Source organism: Dermacentor silvarum, chromosome 5 (genome assembly GCF_013339745.2).
Source record: "Dermacentor silvarum isolate Dsil-2018 chromosome 5, BIME_Dsil_1.4, whole genome shotgun sequence".
Taxonomy (NCBI): domain Eukaryota; kingdom Metazoa; phylum Arthropoda; class Arachnida; order Ixodida; family Ixodidae; genus Dermacentor; species Dermacentor silvarum.
Window position 1 is genome coordinate 131,635,456 of NC_051158.1, and position 17,288 is coordinate 131,652,743.

Consider the following 17,288-nt stretch of genomic DNA (forward strand, 5'->3'; position numbering starts at 1 on the left):
GCTTTTACTCGCACATGCAGCACATGGCGCGCGGCGTCGCAACCAAGTTATGTGCTGTGCCTTTTCAACCCGTTAAGATAACCCCAACGTTAAAAAATATAAAATATAATTGAACAAAACCAACTGCTTCGCTGGTTTTCCTGCTTCACATAGTGGAAGGGCTGTGAATTTGTTTGCGAACATTACACGCCACTTGCTCCAGGCACATGGTCATCTGCACATCAGTGACCTTGTGTACCGCATTGTTCACTCTTTCTCGACACCTGTAACTCATCCTCTTTCCCTTGCCTCTGACCCCTGCTCTATTTTCATTTTCCGAAAATCTATACTCCGGCGTGACACGCGTGCCCTCATCCCCCCGCGTGTCTGCTCCCTTTCCCACAACTATTCTACGGCGGAGGAAGTATCTGAGACTTCGGGCCTGAGTGGCCCTTACACCAGCCATCACTTTTGCTTCAGATAAACCATACGAAGTCATCGCCCAGTGTCCGAAGTACTCCCGTCCTGCGTATGCAGCGGATGTCTGCCATCCATTTTGGACGTGTCCTGGGCCAAAGACAATTCGCGAAAGTGCACGCATAGGTGTGAATGTGAACAGTGATGAAGCTGAATGCTATAGATGAGCGATGATTTATGTAGAACACATTTTATAAGTCCCTATTCCAGTATCTCTACAAAAGAGGCCTGCATGCTCACATTTAGTTTCATACAGAGGTTATGCCGAGCGGCAACCTAAGCGAAAACAAAATGAATATATGCGAAAGATAAACTTTGCATTCAGGCAAGCGTTCCTGCGTGTGAATATAAAGCGGTTGCTGTTATTGATAAAGTGATTGGTCACAATCCCCCTAGTTGTATTCACTTCTACAGATGTAAAAGCAACCAGCACTGATGGATTATTTCTCTTAATTTATCGCCACATTGGGCAACGTGCCCTCTCGAACAAAAGGTGCTACATTTAGGGTCGACCAATAAGCAGCACAACATATTTGCGGTTTTAAGTGGACGTTTCGCTTGTACTTTCTTCTCCCGTTTGCGGTATGTCTATTTCTGGTTGCTTATGGCCAACGTGGGGCACTATATGTCAGTATTCTCCACTAGAAATAAACAGCGCTAAATAAATGTTTCGAATTGTTTTTTTTTTTTCAAGCAAGATCTCCCGGCACAGAATCCCGATGCTCTAATAATTACAGCATGAACGCATGCCTGAAACGGTGGAATAATCTCGTGCAAGCCATTAGCTTGAGATGCTTGGCGCGTTAGCACAACGCCTCCTAGATAGCAGAAGACTGGCGCACCACCATCCGCGACGTTAAGCACGGGATACATGGAGCGAACCTTCTCGACGAACTTCACGCGTCAAGTAACGACGCGGCGACACGACTCAGGATGTTCGCTGTGTCGCGATACATGCGGCGAACGCCGCCGCGCGTTGGCCGCCGTGTTGGCGGCGGTCCCGGCCGCCCGCTTCGAACTGAATGTGGCGTTGTCCTTGTAGAATTCACTTCGTTGGTAGCAAATGACTGCATAAACGGCTTTCGCTTTGTCTCAGGCCGCTTCGACGACAGAGTATTATGAATAACCTTGAGTAGTTTTCGAGATCGCTTCTCGTTTCGAACGCGTCTAAGCCTAACGAAAGAAATATCCGATGCCAGCGCCATCTATCGGGGAAGTCGGGAGATAGGTATGACGACAGCATGCCGTCTTTGAGATCAGAAGATTTCTGTTGAAGGTTGTTGTAGAGAGCTTGCACTGCTTGTCTGTTTCCTCGCAGATCAGCGGATATGGGATGTACAAATACAAAGGGATTCTTGAGAGATCATAGTGGGAAATACTCAATCGGTGCAGAGACATGCAGACATGGCTACACCAACGCGATTGCAGACGACGCGAAAAGGCGCGCGCGCGCGAAACACCAGCATGCATTGCGATCGGAACTAGTGCCTCCTGATTGGCTGTCGTCCACCGCTGCGCGCTAAACGCTTCCGGCAGCGGCGTTCGCCCGACGAAAATGTTTGGACAGGCAGATCGGCTGCGGACGGCAAATTTCTTGACGCCCGCCGTCGCACGTTCGCCGCCCGACGAAGTTCGTCGCTCGGATGTCGGTTATTCGCTCCATGCACTCCGGCCTTTACGCTACCTTGCCCGATTGCCTAGATTCTCATGGGGACGCTCCCAAGTAAGTCACGGTGATTTCGAGGTAGCCGATTTCATCATGCCGGAGTTTGAAATTTGGATTCAAGTAGCATGATGTCATAAAGAAAAGTGCACAAGCCTGCTATTTAGCAGGCGTTGGTTAGGCGCGTCGCATAGCAACAATTATGAAGTGAGCGCGCGTATGTTCTAGCTGAAGACGAAGAAAGAAGTTACCGGATGCACCCATTCCTGAAATTTGCTGCGCATCTCATATAGTACTGCGGCGCAGTGGTGCGTTTTTATAAGGTCAAGCACGTCGTGTCTTGCGATTTCACACGTTCTAATGCTGAATAAAAGCCCACCTTTATCTGAAAGGACCAGCATGGCTACTGAAGGATGCGTTCGTCACTGAAATCTGCAGCGCCTGTTGTCGTAATGCGCAAGCTATCGCCCACAAAGATGTCGACGAAGCATAGTCCGACGGATATTTTCTTCGGTACAATCGCTCTATAGCTTGGCTCGGCCAAAAGCATTGAATATGTCTCATACCTCATTTCCGAAGCAAGGCATATATCATACTCAATAATTACTTCCCACAAAATTCCGAATTTAGGTTCTTTGTTACGTTGTTTATAAGGAAGCATTCAATATTTATTTTCTGTTATTCGACTAAATGACTACTCCTGTGTTGCATTGAAAGTGAACCGATCACTGGCGGAAGTTATCCAATCAGCCCAAAAAGCGCAATAAATGCCTCAAAGTGCTTGTTGCGCTTCAAGTTAAATACGTGCATTTAGGTGAAGACCTACCGCATGAAGAATTTTTTTTCTTAATGTGTTTGTTATGGAGCATTAAAAACAGTATTACGCAGCAGTGGAAATTATTGGAGGTGTTAATGTGCTTTATGGCTGACATACCTTCCTGACTTCCTCCACTTTGTTTTGATTTTCAGTTGGTAGAGTTGAAGAATCATCTGAAATTTGGAACATTCAAGTGCAAGGCACACTAAATGCACACATCTTCCACTGCAATAAGGAAACGTGACCGCAATGACCCTTTGCAGAATGCTTCAAGCTGCGCTCAAAATCCACAGTAACCAGCATGGGAGATGCAAGACATGTGCAATAATACAGCCGTCTTAGTTTGTCAGTCATCAGTTTGCTCAAATTCTTCTTTTCAGGTCGCTGACCACATTTAAAGCTGAAGAATGCAGGACGTTGCTTCGGAGAAGTAGAACGCAAGGAATGATGCAAGACGCCACCAATAGCCAGCTTTGGACGAGGCCTAGAAGCCGTCCATATTACACTATATAATTTACAACCGTCAGTAAGCTAACAGAACTAAACATATTAATTTACGGCCTTTTGTAGCAGAGCGTCCTGTGCATGGGTAACTAACCTGGGGGCCAAGTGCAAAACACGCCTTGGCTTGAGAATGGTCACGTAAGACCACGAGAGGGCCCAAATTTTGATAGTGCTGTCTTGGATACCAGATAAAATTAACCCATAGTGAAGTGTAAAAACACTCAGATAAGGTACTAGAAACACTGAGGAGAGGGTGTGTGTGCGGTAACATGGTAGCGCAGTATTACAACATTTTGGACAAAGAAACGTGCGCCAGTACTGTGGTGAGAGCAGTTAGAAAAAGCGGCATGTGCGCATTGTGCGTGCGTATGGATATCTTCATACGCCCATTACTTCTGAACAGATGCATCACGTAAAATTTTGAGACATACTTAGGCACTTTGTTCCTGAGTATTCTATTGATTTGTCTACTTTTTTGTGACATGACGGGTACCTCTTGCTACCGACTTTCACCATTGTTTGCATTAACCCTTTTATATTTTTTTCAATTTTACCTTCAGTTTGTTCTAAATAGTTATTTCTCCAAATTTTGCGGGGTACTGCAAACGTCTGGGCATGAGATGATCGTTTGACCAGGTTACACGACATCACGACACACTACCAGTTACAGGGACGCGTATACCCAATCCCTCACGCTAGGTTAGATAGGGCGCAAGCAGTACACTACAGGCAATTACAAACTGATTCTTACATAAACCCCAGACTCATGCACGCCATGTATCCAGACAGGTACACTACAAACAGATGCACATCCTGTGGCGAGGTTGCCATACTTATTCACATGTTATGGGAATGTCAGGACATAACAAACAATTCGGGCAATGCCGACACCTCCGTCTCTTCCACCGCCAGCCTCCGCTCGCGTTGGAAGACCGCACTGCTCAGCTGGAACCTGACAGTACAACTCTGGGCCATCCAGCGAGCCGAGGAAGCCGCTTCGAGACAAGATCTTGGAACCGCGTCCGCGGCGGGTGCCCAGACCCACTAAAAATACGCCGGAGTCAAATCTGATTGATTTGATAATAAAGTTTACGTTCTTCTTCGAAATTTTAGTACTCTACTAACCATACATCTCTATCCTGTGGTGTGTTCGGTATTGTAAGTTTACATGTCTCCAAGTTCCCCTTTATGTAAAACCTTTCGGCCCTTTCGGATATAAATGAATTAAGGAATAATTTTACTTACTCTGGCCTTCAACACCATTCCAAGTCATTATTAGTAGCACAAGAGCTGGCCAAAATGTCATATTCACCATGGTTGGATCCTGCGAAGAGAGTACGTTCGTTGTGCAACCCTTGGCTGTATTACAAACCTATATTACAATAACTCGCCTCTCAAAGGATTCGCAACTTCATTAAAATGCCGAAATAACTGCAAAGAGTATTCACGTAAAGAGCGCTCATAGAACTTTGTCGTGCAATGGCAGAAGTCAAAATTAATGTCATTTGAAGCAAGGTCTTACTGCATATTGTTTTCAAAGTCGTCCTTGTCATTCACTCGAAGGACTGTGCTAATCTATATTCAACACCTTCCTCTCTTAACTAAATTTCTACGATTCATCGCGTATCTGTACTTCTGCGTCATTCACCGTAACATTACCTTGACGGACGTCCTATTTTACCATCATTGTAAGTCCTCTTTCTCAATGCATTGACATGCGCCTCGCATGAAAAGAGTATGAAATTCACCGGCACATTTTAAGACGCGTATTAGGCCCGATATATAAAGCAGTGATGTCCTTAAAGTGTGCACGGTGCGTTTTTAAATTTACATCTGAGGAAGTTTAAAATAAACCATACAATAGTGAGTATGGCAGTTGGGATGGATGCGGAAATTCGGCTAGACCATCCACCACTACAACGTATTGGAGTGACTGTCCAACATTACGTGCAGAACTCTAACAGATATAGGGAGAAAGTAATGGATTTCGGCATTCCGTATAATTCAAAAGGGTTATAACCGGTGGTCTATTAGAGTTTCAGAAAAGATTTCAAAAGAATGGAATCGTTGTCTAGGATACCGGAGAACAAGATTCTGTAAATAAATGAGGAAATTCTCAGGCATCGGGCGGCGCGAGCAAGCACAAGACGGGTAAGTAGAAATCGCTTGGAGAGGCCTTTGGTCTGCTTTGGAAATAAATAGGCTGACGATAATTTGAAACTTCAGCTTTCGCAAGATTGCCTAAGTAGTGCATTCATTCAATTCTTACTAATTCAGTCAAAGTGAAATTTTGTTGAACTTGACCTTGAATGCACTGATTACAGCTGCTTGATTATTTATTTATATAGTAATCTTACGGATGATATTTTAATTCAAATTTCAGCTCAGAATAAAAATAAAACGAAAAAAATAGAATCACTTCTTCCTCGCCCACTGTTCTGCGCATGGACCACTTATCAGCCTTGAAGTTAGTTCCAGCCACGTACAGCAAAATCATATCAGAGATCACGAGAATCCTGTGCAGTCGTTCTGTCCACGAATATTGAACGCAGCTCGTGTACCGTTTCTCCTGTAGCATATGGAATTATCACTCGCATACCGCATCGCAGCTCTGGAATAAATTAACAACAGATCTTGCAGCACAACAGCCATTTATCAGCTACAAAACTAATCTTTGCTCTTTTATGCTCGCATCCCTTGCTTCTTGAGTATGCACCATATTTGTACTGTCTCACACATTCTTTTTTTTTCGCACGCGTTCTAGTGTTTATATAAACGCATATAACATAGGGGCCCCCTCCACAACTCCTACGAGAGTCACAGGGCCCCACCTTTATATTATACCCAATGTAAATATCTCTTTGTGATTATTAACTTCAAATTTAAATTCAAAATTCAAATTCATTGACTGTTCTTCTTATTGCCATTTGCCGGTACTTTGTTGCGAACTTGAATGCAGCTAGTAACAGTGCATCAGGCTATTCATACAAGCCTATAATATGGTTGTTGGTGCAATGAAATACCTGTGAACAGCCCTACACCAATATTCATGGCAATTTTCACATTGTCCGAAAATCGTAAAAAAAATTGCTGTGAAACCTTTCTCATGTAAACGTTGCTGATTGTCGCTTCTGTATAAAAATGGCCGACTGACGGCCTAAAATTCTTAGGTCGAGAACAATGACTACCACTTAGACAACACCCTACTTCAGTCAAGCAAGGAACGTTAGGTTTCCTTCGTTGTCCAAGTTGCAAAACATTTGGCAGCGTAGGCAAATTATGAGGACTGGTGAACTAATCAGTATTGCTGCCCTTTGTGGTCACTTCTGTTGCTTTCGTTTTCCGTGCCATTATAAGTCAATTTTAAAAATTCCTATTAGGCGTTGATGCTTTGGCGTAAAGGCCTTAAAAGCTGCCGTAAGCGTGCATGTACAGAAAAACTCCCAGCAAGGTTAAAGTGAACCAAATGGTGTAAACAGAAAACTCCTTTGAGAATTCGGACTCCGACGAAAAGAGCGCGCGCTCGAGCGATCCTGTCGATGAAGAGCTTGAGTAACCTGTGCACAAACAGAAAGGTTTTGACGGTATTTCTTCATATCAATGCACTAGACGGAGTATTTTAAGCATGCTTGCGTTGACGACCAACATTCTTCACGCAACTAAACTTGGCATTGCCTACCTCCATCCGATTTCCTGTACAATCTTTGATTCTGATATTAGACACTTTATGGTCACACTGTGTGCGTATCTTAAGAATTCAGTGCTGAAAGATGGAAGCTTTAATACACAGTGACACAATAAGCGCAAGATGCGTACAAAAGTACCCGTGGTGTAACGCTTTGTATTGCAGTAAAAATTGCGAGGCTACTAGCATTATGTTTTACGGTATTGCATAAATTGCCCTGTTCGTTTCACTGACGCATTTCAGAAGTGTTTTACTTTGAGCAGCACCATTGATATTGTCAGGACTAAAGAAGACAATGAAGGGATGGACACGAGCGCAAGCATCTCTCTCTATCCGAAGAAGTTAAAGTTGGCGCGGACAATTATTGCTGGGCTTTGAATATAGAGCCTGTGTTTGCTGTCGCACCACCGTCGTTCTGTGTGTCGTTCTTCACATCTTGCGACACTGTTGGGTTGGCTCGCGCAATATTGGCTCGTGCAATACGAGCGAGTCGCGAAGGCGAATCGGTGGACTGCAGATGAAAAACTCTCACGCGTCTACTTCGGCCTGGCGGACAGCGCTCGTACGTGGTACGAGAACCGGGAAGCCACACTGACTTGATTGGAATGAGTTTCGACAGCAGCTTTCCACCACCTTCGCAAACAACGATCGTCGCGATTCGGCCCACCAACTAACCGAATCGCGCATCCAGAAACCGAATGAGAGCGTCGCATTGTTTGCGGAGGACATGACCCGCCTGTTCCGCCGCCCTGACCCAGAGATGCCGGAAGCAATGAAAATCCGCCATCTGATGCAAGGCGTCAAGGAACAACTTTTCGCCGGTTTTCTTCGCAACCCGCCGATAGCCGTTGCGGAATTCATCTCAGAAGCTACGTCCATCGAGCGAGCACTGCAACAACGTTGCCGACCCTTCGATCACCCAAGCAACGCCTCGAGCAACGTTTCTGCTCTGGCTGCCGGCAATGAGCTTCGTGAGCTCATACGGGAGGTTATTCGTGAAGAGCTTCGCAACCTCCTTGTGACCCCGCAGGAGTCAGTCGGGGCTTCTGTAGCAGAGGTTGTGCGACAAGAAATCAGGCAGGCATTCTCGTTGCCCGAATTCCTACCGGACCAACGGTCTCTGAGCTACGCATCGGCTGTTCGTTGTCCTCCTCCTGCAGAAGCTTACAACTCACAACCAATGGCTCGTCCTTTCAACTAGCCGCCATCCCCGCCGTACAACGCGCAGCCGCTTACCACGCAACCTAGTGTACCTGTGGAAACATCGGCCTATTTCCCTCCGCAGACAACTGCAGCTTGGCCGCAGAGGACGCCCACAAGTCGACCGTTTGTTCGCAGGACGGAAATGTGGTGCACCGTCGACCGCCGTCCTTTGTGCTTTCATTGTGGAGAAGCCGGCCACGTTTACCGTTTTTGTCCGTATCGTGACCCCGGATACCAGAGCTTTCCACCCACCTTTCCTCGAGTTCGCTTCGAAAACAGGCGCTACAGTGACGATGTTGCTCCGCAAGGAGCAACATCGTCGTCGAACCCGCTCGTCACTCGTCGAACCCGCTCTCCGTCACCTGCACCGAGCTCTTCGCCGCAAGGTCGCAGTTACGCCGATGTAGTCAGGGGCGGCAGGTCCCCTAGCCCTCGTCGGGGAAACTAACAGAAGCGACCTTTGGGGGGGGGAGGTTGCCGACCGTCGAAATGCTTCAACACCCTCAACACTATCTGTGCAATCGGACAATATGCCTCTGCCAACCCCAAGAGAAGTCGTAAGTGCCGACCTCGCTGTTTTCATAGACGGACACCCAGTAACCGCGTTAATAGATACTGGGGCCGATTTCTCAATAATTAGCCAGAAACTCTCCGATAGCCTGAATAAAGTCAAGACGTCATGGACTGGTCCCCACAAAAGAACGGCGGGACGTCGATTGATGACCCCTACGGGCAAATGCACAGCGAGAATTGATATTGGTAACTCGACGTTTGTTGCAACTTTCGTTATATTGCTGGAGTGCTGCAGAGACGTGATACTAGGAATGGATTACCTGCACGAATACGGCGCTATTATAAACATTCCGGACAGGTCGGTCACGTTTTGGATGAATGCAGATTTGGCCGTACCCTGTGACGATCAGCGACGTGAGCATTTACGTATCTTCGATGACGATGTGACCATCCTTCCGCACTCAAGCGCTCTTGTGCCTGTAACATGCGACTAGCCAAGGTGCTCCAACATGATCGCCGAACAAATTCTTGGTCTGCTGTTTAGCCATGGCGTATCAGTTGCAAGAGGTGTGGTTGACATCACTGGCGGACGGACGGACGTCCTAACAAACTTTAGTCCTGAACGCCGGCATCTTACAAGAGGTATGGCAGTCGCTTACGTGGAAGAGCTGAATGAGGTTATCGACTGCATGACTGTTGAACAAGATGATTCCCCCGGTCTGCCGAACGTGCCTCTATCCATTGATGTCGGCCCAGGTTTGCTACCTAAACAGAAAGAAAGACTCCTCGAGCTTATTGATGATATTCGGGACTGTTTCTCTTCGACGTACAAAGTTGGCCAAACGCCACTAACCAAACATAGAATTATTACAGACGAAACGGCCAGACCCATAGGGCAAAACCCAAACCGTGTGGTAGCGCGAGAACGCGAAGCGATAGAAAACCAGGTACAGAAAATGCTTCAAGATGACGTTATTCAGCCGTCGAAAAGTCCTTGGGCATCGCCGGTAGTGTTAGTCAAAAAGAAGGGTGGCAGCTTGCGCTTCTGCGTCGACTACCGCAAACTCAACCAGGTCACTAAGAAGGACGTTTACCCGCTACCCCGCATTGACGATTCTCTCGATAGACTACGGCATGCATGCTATTTCTCGTCGATGGATCGAAGGAGCGACTATTGGCAAATAGAAGTAGACGAAAGAGACCGCGAGAAAACAGCATTTGTTACACCTGATGGCCTCAATGAATTTAGGCTACTTCCCTTCGGCTTGTGCTCCGCGCCGACAACATTTCAGCGGCTAATGGACACCGTTTTATCAGGACTCAAGTGGCCAACGTGCTTAGTATATCTATACGATGTGATTGTAGTCTCTGCGACATTTGACGAGCACTTGAGGCGACTACGTGCTGTTTTTCAAGCCATACGGTACACTGGTCTAACGCTTAAGCCGGAAAAATGCCATTTTGGCTTCGAAGAGCTTCTTTTTCTAGGCCATGTCTGTAATGAGGGGGTACGGCCTGATCCGGAAAAGATAGCTGCCGTTGAACATTTTCCTGTGCTATCCAACAAAAAGGCAGTCAGACTATTTTTAGGCTTATGCGCATATTACCGGCGTTTTATTCAGAACTTTTCACGCATTGCGTCGCCGTTGACACGCCTCACCAGAGAAGACGTAGCATTCGTATGGGAGGAAGATCAGCAGAAAGCATTCGACGAGCTACGGCAACGCCTTCAAAATCCACTGGTCCTGGGGCACTTCGATGAAGACGCCCCGACAGCAGTTCACACCGATGCCAGCAATATCGGCTTAGGAGCTGTCAATCAATCAATCAAACAATCAAGTTGTTCATTTCATATTTGTATTACATGTTTCATAGTGTATATACAGAAGGAGGCCCAAAAGTCGAAACTGCAATTAGGGCCTCCTACAGCAACATGAATAGAGTATATTAAAAAGGGCATACACAACAATCCGAATTGCGAAAAAGAAAACAAAAAAGTAGAAAAAAAGGAAACAAAGAAAAAGAAGAAAATAATAAAAAATGAAAAAATAAACAGCAACATAAGAAACAAATATACAGTGATAAGTTCAATACAGAATGGCTAAGGATTCAAGGATTCAAACACATGCTGCTTTAACATTTTTTTTAAATTTATACAACGACATCGGTGACTTAAGCGGAGTAGATAGGTTATTCCAAATTGATATGGCAAGGAAAGTAGTCGTTTGCTTGCCTTAATTACTAATTAGTCCGTGCATTTGGTAACAATAAATTGTTTGACAGAGCAAAACGCGTCATATTATTGTTAGTAATTATGTCCTCAGGAAGGAAATTAACACATCCATATCTATTATTGGCTTTAAAAAGTAAAACCAGGATGTGAAACTTATGTAGGCCCTCAACGGGCAGGATATGCATTGACTGGAACAATGGCGCAGATGGTTGGGTAAATGAAGAAAAAGTGGTGATTCTTAGTGCTTCCTTTTGCATAGAGATAAGCCTAGAAAGATGAGTTCTGTACGTATTACCCCATGACGTGATACAATAATTAATATGGGAGTGTATAAAAGCATAATAGATTGAGAGTAACGTATCTAAATTGAAAAATGGTCGTGTTCTGATAAGTGCTCTTATTCCAAAACCAATTTTGTTTACTACACAGGTAACATGATGATTAAACCTAAAATTCGAGTCAACGATCACACCTAGAAATGTAGCACGACGTGTTTGTGGTATGGCAGCATTATTGATATGTATTGATAAGTCCGAAAGAATTTTTTTGAGGGGCGTGGAATACCATGAAATTGGTTTTGGACAAATTAATTTTAATAGAAATAATGCGGCTCCAATCCTCTAAGGATCATAACGACGCGTCAAGATTTGCAATTAGTTCTGAAGATGTGTTACCAGAAGCCATGATGGTTGTGTCGTCGGCGTACAAAAGACATTGGTCTGTATTCAAATAAGAGTGAAGGTCATTAATATGTGTTAAAAAAAGCAGTGGTCCAAGAATTGAACCTTGGGGCACTCTTTTGTTAATTAGTTTATGAGACGACAATATACCTTCAATACACACACACTGGTACCTGTTGTATAAATAACTTTTTATCAGGGTTAATGCCGGACCTGTAATGCCATAGCTTTTGAGTTTGGAAAAAAGAATACAGTGATTAATATTATCGAAGGCTTTGGTGTAGTCCACAAAGACCGCTCCAGCTATCATACCACTATCAAGCTGTGCTCGAATCCAGTCAGACAAATATAAGAGGGCACTTTGCGTAGACTGTCCACGACGAAAACCAAATTGTAAAGGTGACAGGATGTTAAACTTGGCATAATAAGTGTGTATTTGCATTTCAAGTAATTTTTCTACAACCTTGCTTAGGAAGGGCAGTATAGATATGGGGCGGTAATTCTGAATTTGTGATCGATCGCCTTTCTTAAATATAGAAACTACCTTAGCCCGCTTTAATGGACTGGGAAATACTCCTGTCTCAAAAATATGATTTATAATGTGACAAAGAGGAACGGAAATAATGTGTTTCACGCTTTTAATGTGAGACGAATGTATATTGTCTAAGCCAGGTCCTGTAGTCTTTAGATTGCTTATTACATCTTGGACTTCATATGGCGTGCATGCGCGCAGGAAAAAAAGACTGTGGCTCACGGGTTAATGCAGGTGCTTCAACGTGCGCCAGTGTTTCAGTGAGAGAAAAAAAATTCCCAAAACGCATTCGATATCATTACTGGATCTTGAAGAGCTGAGTCATCCTTCATGATAGTGGTAATAGATTGTGCACTAGTTTTCGCGTTTAAAAATTGATTATAGAATTTCCATTTTCTTTTTGCATCATTACTACATTCCATAAGTTTTCTTTGAAAAACACCTTTTTTGCATTTTAGAGCCTGGTTTAGTTGATCAGATGGAAGCTTGTAGCGGTGCAAAAGGCCCATATTAAATGGTTTCTGTTTAGCTTTTTTGTACAAGTTGTCTTTTTCCTGAGAGATTTTAGTAGGCTTGGAGAGACCCAGGGACAGCGAGGTGCGCCTTACCTCTTGGTCGTTATGAGTTTTGTACAGGACGTAACTGCGCTTGTTATAATGTATGAGAATTCATCGAACGCAACTTCAGCCTCTGAACTATCAAGAACAGTTGAACAATCTGCTCGCGTTATTTCATCACTGTATTCCTGCATATCAAGTTTCGTCGTAATGTAATTGGTTTTGTTGTCGTTATAACACAAGTCAAAGTAAAATAAGACAGGATAGTGGTCAGTGATGCTGACCTCTGCAACTCCAACATTTGGTTACGGCTCAACATTTGACAGAATAGTGTCCAGCAAAGAATATGCATTCTGTGACACGCAGCGAGTCGGTATGTTTACGAGAGATTCAAAACCGAATCCATTAAATCCGTTTGTAAACTCTTTATAGCCTGGACATGACTCATCAAGTAAATTGGTGTTGAAGTCGCCTAATATTAATGCGTTTTTGTTTTCAGCCGATACTTTTTCGAGTGTTGCTGCGAAAGAGTTGCAGAAGTCAACAACTGAGCACGAAGGGGATCGGTAAACAGTGCCCACTATTGTTTTCTTTTTATTGTACTGAGGCAAGAAATTTTCAATTTCTAGCCATAGTGACTAACATTTGCACACGTTAATACTTAAATCCTCACGCCTGTTGTATGAAAGGGAAGATAAAATGAACATGGCAACGCCCCCATGAGGACAATTACTACGATGAACAAATTCAGCTTGGTAATTGTGCAAAAAGAACAGTTTCTCATCTTCTGGGTAAAGCCAAGTTTCTGAGAAACAAATGAGTGAAAAGTGTTGGTTTGTTAACTGTAGGAATGCAGAGACATCGTCGAAATGTTTCCTCAGGCTTCGAACATTGAAATGCACAGCAGAAGAAAGATTACGTTTACCCAGCTGATCTGCTAGATCCGAAGCCGAAAAGTAATCCATTCAATCGGCGGTTGCTGTATCTGAAGTTTAGGCAAAAGCCTGTAAATCTTTGTCACATGTTATTCTGAACACAGTACTGTCTGTTGATTGGCGCGCTTTGATGACACAATTGCTCGTCTAAAGGAAAATCCATTGTTTTGCTTTCTTTAGTTTCTGCGCCTCTCCAAACAGCCTTTTGTTAGCAGGTGAAAGGTGTTCATTTACGAACACTGGTTTTTCAGACTGCCCAAAGCAGCCAAGACTTTTCGTAGACAGGCGCACTTTACGCGCCCTTGCCAAGAACTCGTTGCGCTTTTTCCGGGAACGAAATCGTGCAATCAGATTCTTGTTATTAGAGCGCGTAGGAACCCTATGCACAACCTCAAAATCCTCAGGCGCCACAGTACAGCTGATCTTCTCGCCAACCTTCAGTATTATCTGGGTACAGTCCTCACCTTTTGTAAAAGGGAGGCCTTTTATCTCAAGATTGCTAAGCCTGGAATACTGTTCTTACTCAGCCACACGGCGAGCGAGCTTCTCGTTGCTATCAGCAAGCGATTTAAACTGGAAGGCCATGTCAGCGTGCGCAGACTTTAGTTCTTCAACTGTTTCACTCATAAACGACATGCCTGACCTGAAACTTTCGATCTCTGCCTTTAGTGCGTCAAATTCGGCTTTCGATCGCTCAGCTAGCTCTATTTTTGAATCATTGATAGCTTGAAGCATCTCTTTCATTCTTTTTTCAAACACATGCTTGAATTCTTCAAACTCTTTTGCAAGTGATGCAACAGTCATCGTGCACAAACGAGTCGAGGGCTTCCTTCAACGGAAAAAAAGAAAAGGTGGCAGTCTTACAGTACCTGTAGAAAACAGGGGGGCGTGCTTAACTGCTGTACAAGTATCGTTGCCTGCAGCCTCGAATCGCCTGTGCAGCAATGATAGTTCGATGATTAATGTGACGACTTATATCAGCAGGCCTGCCGCAGAAGGTCGCTGCTGTGGCACCGGGATGCGTTCCGCGAACACGATGACCACGTAGATGCGCATGAGCCAGGTAGAGATCTGTAGAAAACATAGGGGCGTGCTTAGCTGCTGTACAAGTATCGTTGCCTGCAGCCTCGAATCGCCTGTGCAGCAATGCTGCACAGGTGATTCGTACTTGTGCAGTGGCAAGACGGCGCTGAAAAAGTAATAGCTTATGCAAGTATAAGCCTTTCCCGCACAGAAGAAAATTATTCAACCACAGAAAAAGAGTGTCTTGCGGTGGTTTGGGCGGTGATCAAGTTTCGCCCATATTTGTACAGCCGCTCGTTTGCTCTTGTGAGGGACCACCACTCACTTTGCTGGCTGACGAACTTAAAAGACCCATCAGGACGATTGGCGCGCTGGAGCTTTACACTTCAAGAGTTCGACATGACTATTGTGTACAAGTCGGGAAAGCGGCATACGGACGCCAACTGCCTTTCTCGTGCCCCATTCGAACCTGCAAGTACAGAAGATGGCGACGCTACAGCGTTTGTTGCGGTTGTCAACACGACTACGCTTGCACAGCAACAACGCGAAGACCCAGAACTGGAGCTCATTATTAGCTTCCTGGAGGGTCGCACTTCTACTCTGGCAAAACGTTTTGGAAGAGGACTTCTGTCGTTTTGCTTACGCAACGACGTCCTCTATATAGTGAACTTTTCTCCGAACGGCAGCCCCTACTTGCTTGTCTTCGCACCATCTCTCAGGAATGAAATATTGCAGGCATGTCATGATGAAGCAACATCCGGCCATTTGGGCTTCACACGAACACTTTACAGAGTGAGACAAAAGTATTACTGGCCAAGATTGACGGCGACCGTTCAACAGTACGTCCGTACATGCCTTGATTGCCAGCGGCGGAAAGTGCCAGCCATCAAACCAGCAGGCTTCCTCCATCCTATCGAAGTACCCAGAACTCCATTCGCACAAGTCGGAATGGATCTGCTGGGCCCATTTCCAACTTCTGCTACGGGACACCGATGGATTATCGTAGCCACGGACTATCTCACGCGCTACGCCGAAACCACAGCTCTGCCGCGGGGAACGGCCAGTCAAGCAGCTCGATTTTTTATAGAGAATGTTGTACTGAGACATGGCGCCCCCACAGTATTAATAACTGACAGAGGAACTTCATTCACAGCTGAGCTATTGGGCACAGTTTTAAAACTTAGTGGCACATCTCATCGGCAGGCAACGGCGTACCATCCGCAAACGACTGGACTCACGGAGCGCCTCAATAAGACACTTGCGGATATGCTTTGCATGTATGTTGATGTGGAGCATAAAAACTGGGACGAGATATTGCCATATGTCACCTTTGCATACAGTACGGCTCCGCAAGAGACTAGGAGGATGACATTGTTCCGCCTTCTCCACGGTCGCGATGTCACAACCATGCTCGACGCAATGTTGCCACATGAACATGGATGCGATGGCGTCGAAATTGATGCTGACTACATCACTCAGCGTGCTGAAGAAGCCCGACAGTTTGAACGCATACGTATTCGTCGGCAGCAGGAGTACGATGCAGGGCGCTATAACCTTCGCCACAAAAGAGTCTCCTACGAGCCTGGAGAGAGAGTTTGGGTCTGGACTCCTGTTCGCCATCGTGGCCTTTCAGAGAAACTACTGAGGTGGTACTTCGGTCCGTATAAAGTCATACGACGTCTCTCTGATGTCAACTATGAAGTCGTTTACGATAGTCCACATTCCTCAAGGCGTCGACGGCATACACCGGAGATTGTGCACGTCGTCCGGATGAAGCCTTATTTGTCCGAATGAAATCACTGCAGCGTACGCGTGGACAGATCCTGGCATCGTCACGATAAAGCATCGGGACGATGCTTTCTTAGAAAGGAGGCAATGTCAGGACTGAAGAAGACAATGAAGGGATGGACACGAGCGCAAGCATCTCTCTCTCCGAAGAAGTTAAAGTTGGCGCGGACAATTATTGTTGGGACTTGAATATAGAGCCTGTGTTTGCTGTCGCACCACCGTCGTTCTGTGTTCCGTTCTTCGCATCTTGCGACAATATTCAGCGTCACAACAATGCAGGTTTCGCAGGTGGCGCAACACGTTTGTGGTTAACAAGCACAAGGAAAGAGTTATTACCCACCTGAACGCTCCCGAAAATGTAGTTAGGGTATACTGAAACGAAGTGTAGCTGTGAGGCTTTGCTACTAGTACCTACTACTGGCAATATATGAAAAAGGAAACGCTTAAATCTATACCTCGAGTGGATGACCTACATTGCTCGCCGCATATACAGCTGCCATCGCATGATAATGCGCTATTGAAATATACCCGTGCTTCTGCATTTCGCCGCTTCATACAACGGCACTAGAACACATTGAGAGACGTAAAGAAGGAAACAGGCAGCTGCATGCATTTTTAAAGAAAATGGAATTCATTTCTCAGATGATATCACGCCGTTTGTTAGATATCAAGTACCGACAGTTTTCTAATTAGACTGAA

At 45.2% G+C, this 17,288-nt stretch overlaps 1 protein-coding gene across 2 annotated transcripts in view; it reads right to left on the reverse strand.

The window, feature by feature from the left end:
- The window catches only part of LOC125946007 (uncharacterized), a 45,575-nt gene extending 28,511 nt beyond the window's left edge, over positions 1-17,064 (reverse strand). Inside the window, exons 1-4 of one of the 2 annotated variants that reach the window (XM_049668477.1) lie at positions 16,930-17,064; positions 14,648-14,849; positions 4,686-4,764; positions 3,054-3,109 (exon numbers count right to left, since the gene is read on the reverse strand). In XM_049668477.1, the coding sequence (XP_049524434.1) occupies positions 3,054-3,109; positions 4,686-4,755 (126 nt within the window). In that variant the 5' untranslated portion in view covers positions 4,756-4,764; positions 14,648-14,849; positions 16,930-17,064. The remainder of the gene's footprint in view (positions 1-3,053; positions 3,110-4,685; positions 4,765-14,647; positions 14,850-16,929) is intronic. The other variant, XM_049668476.1, reaches the window with a different exon arrangement.
- Between the last annotated feature and the right edge of the window lie 224 nt (positions 17,065-17,288).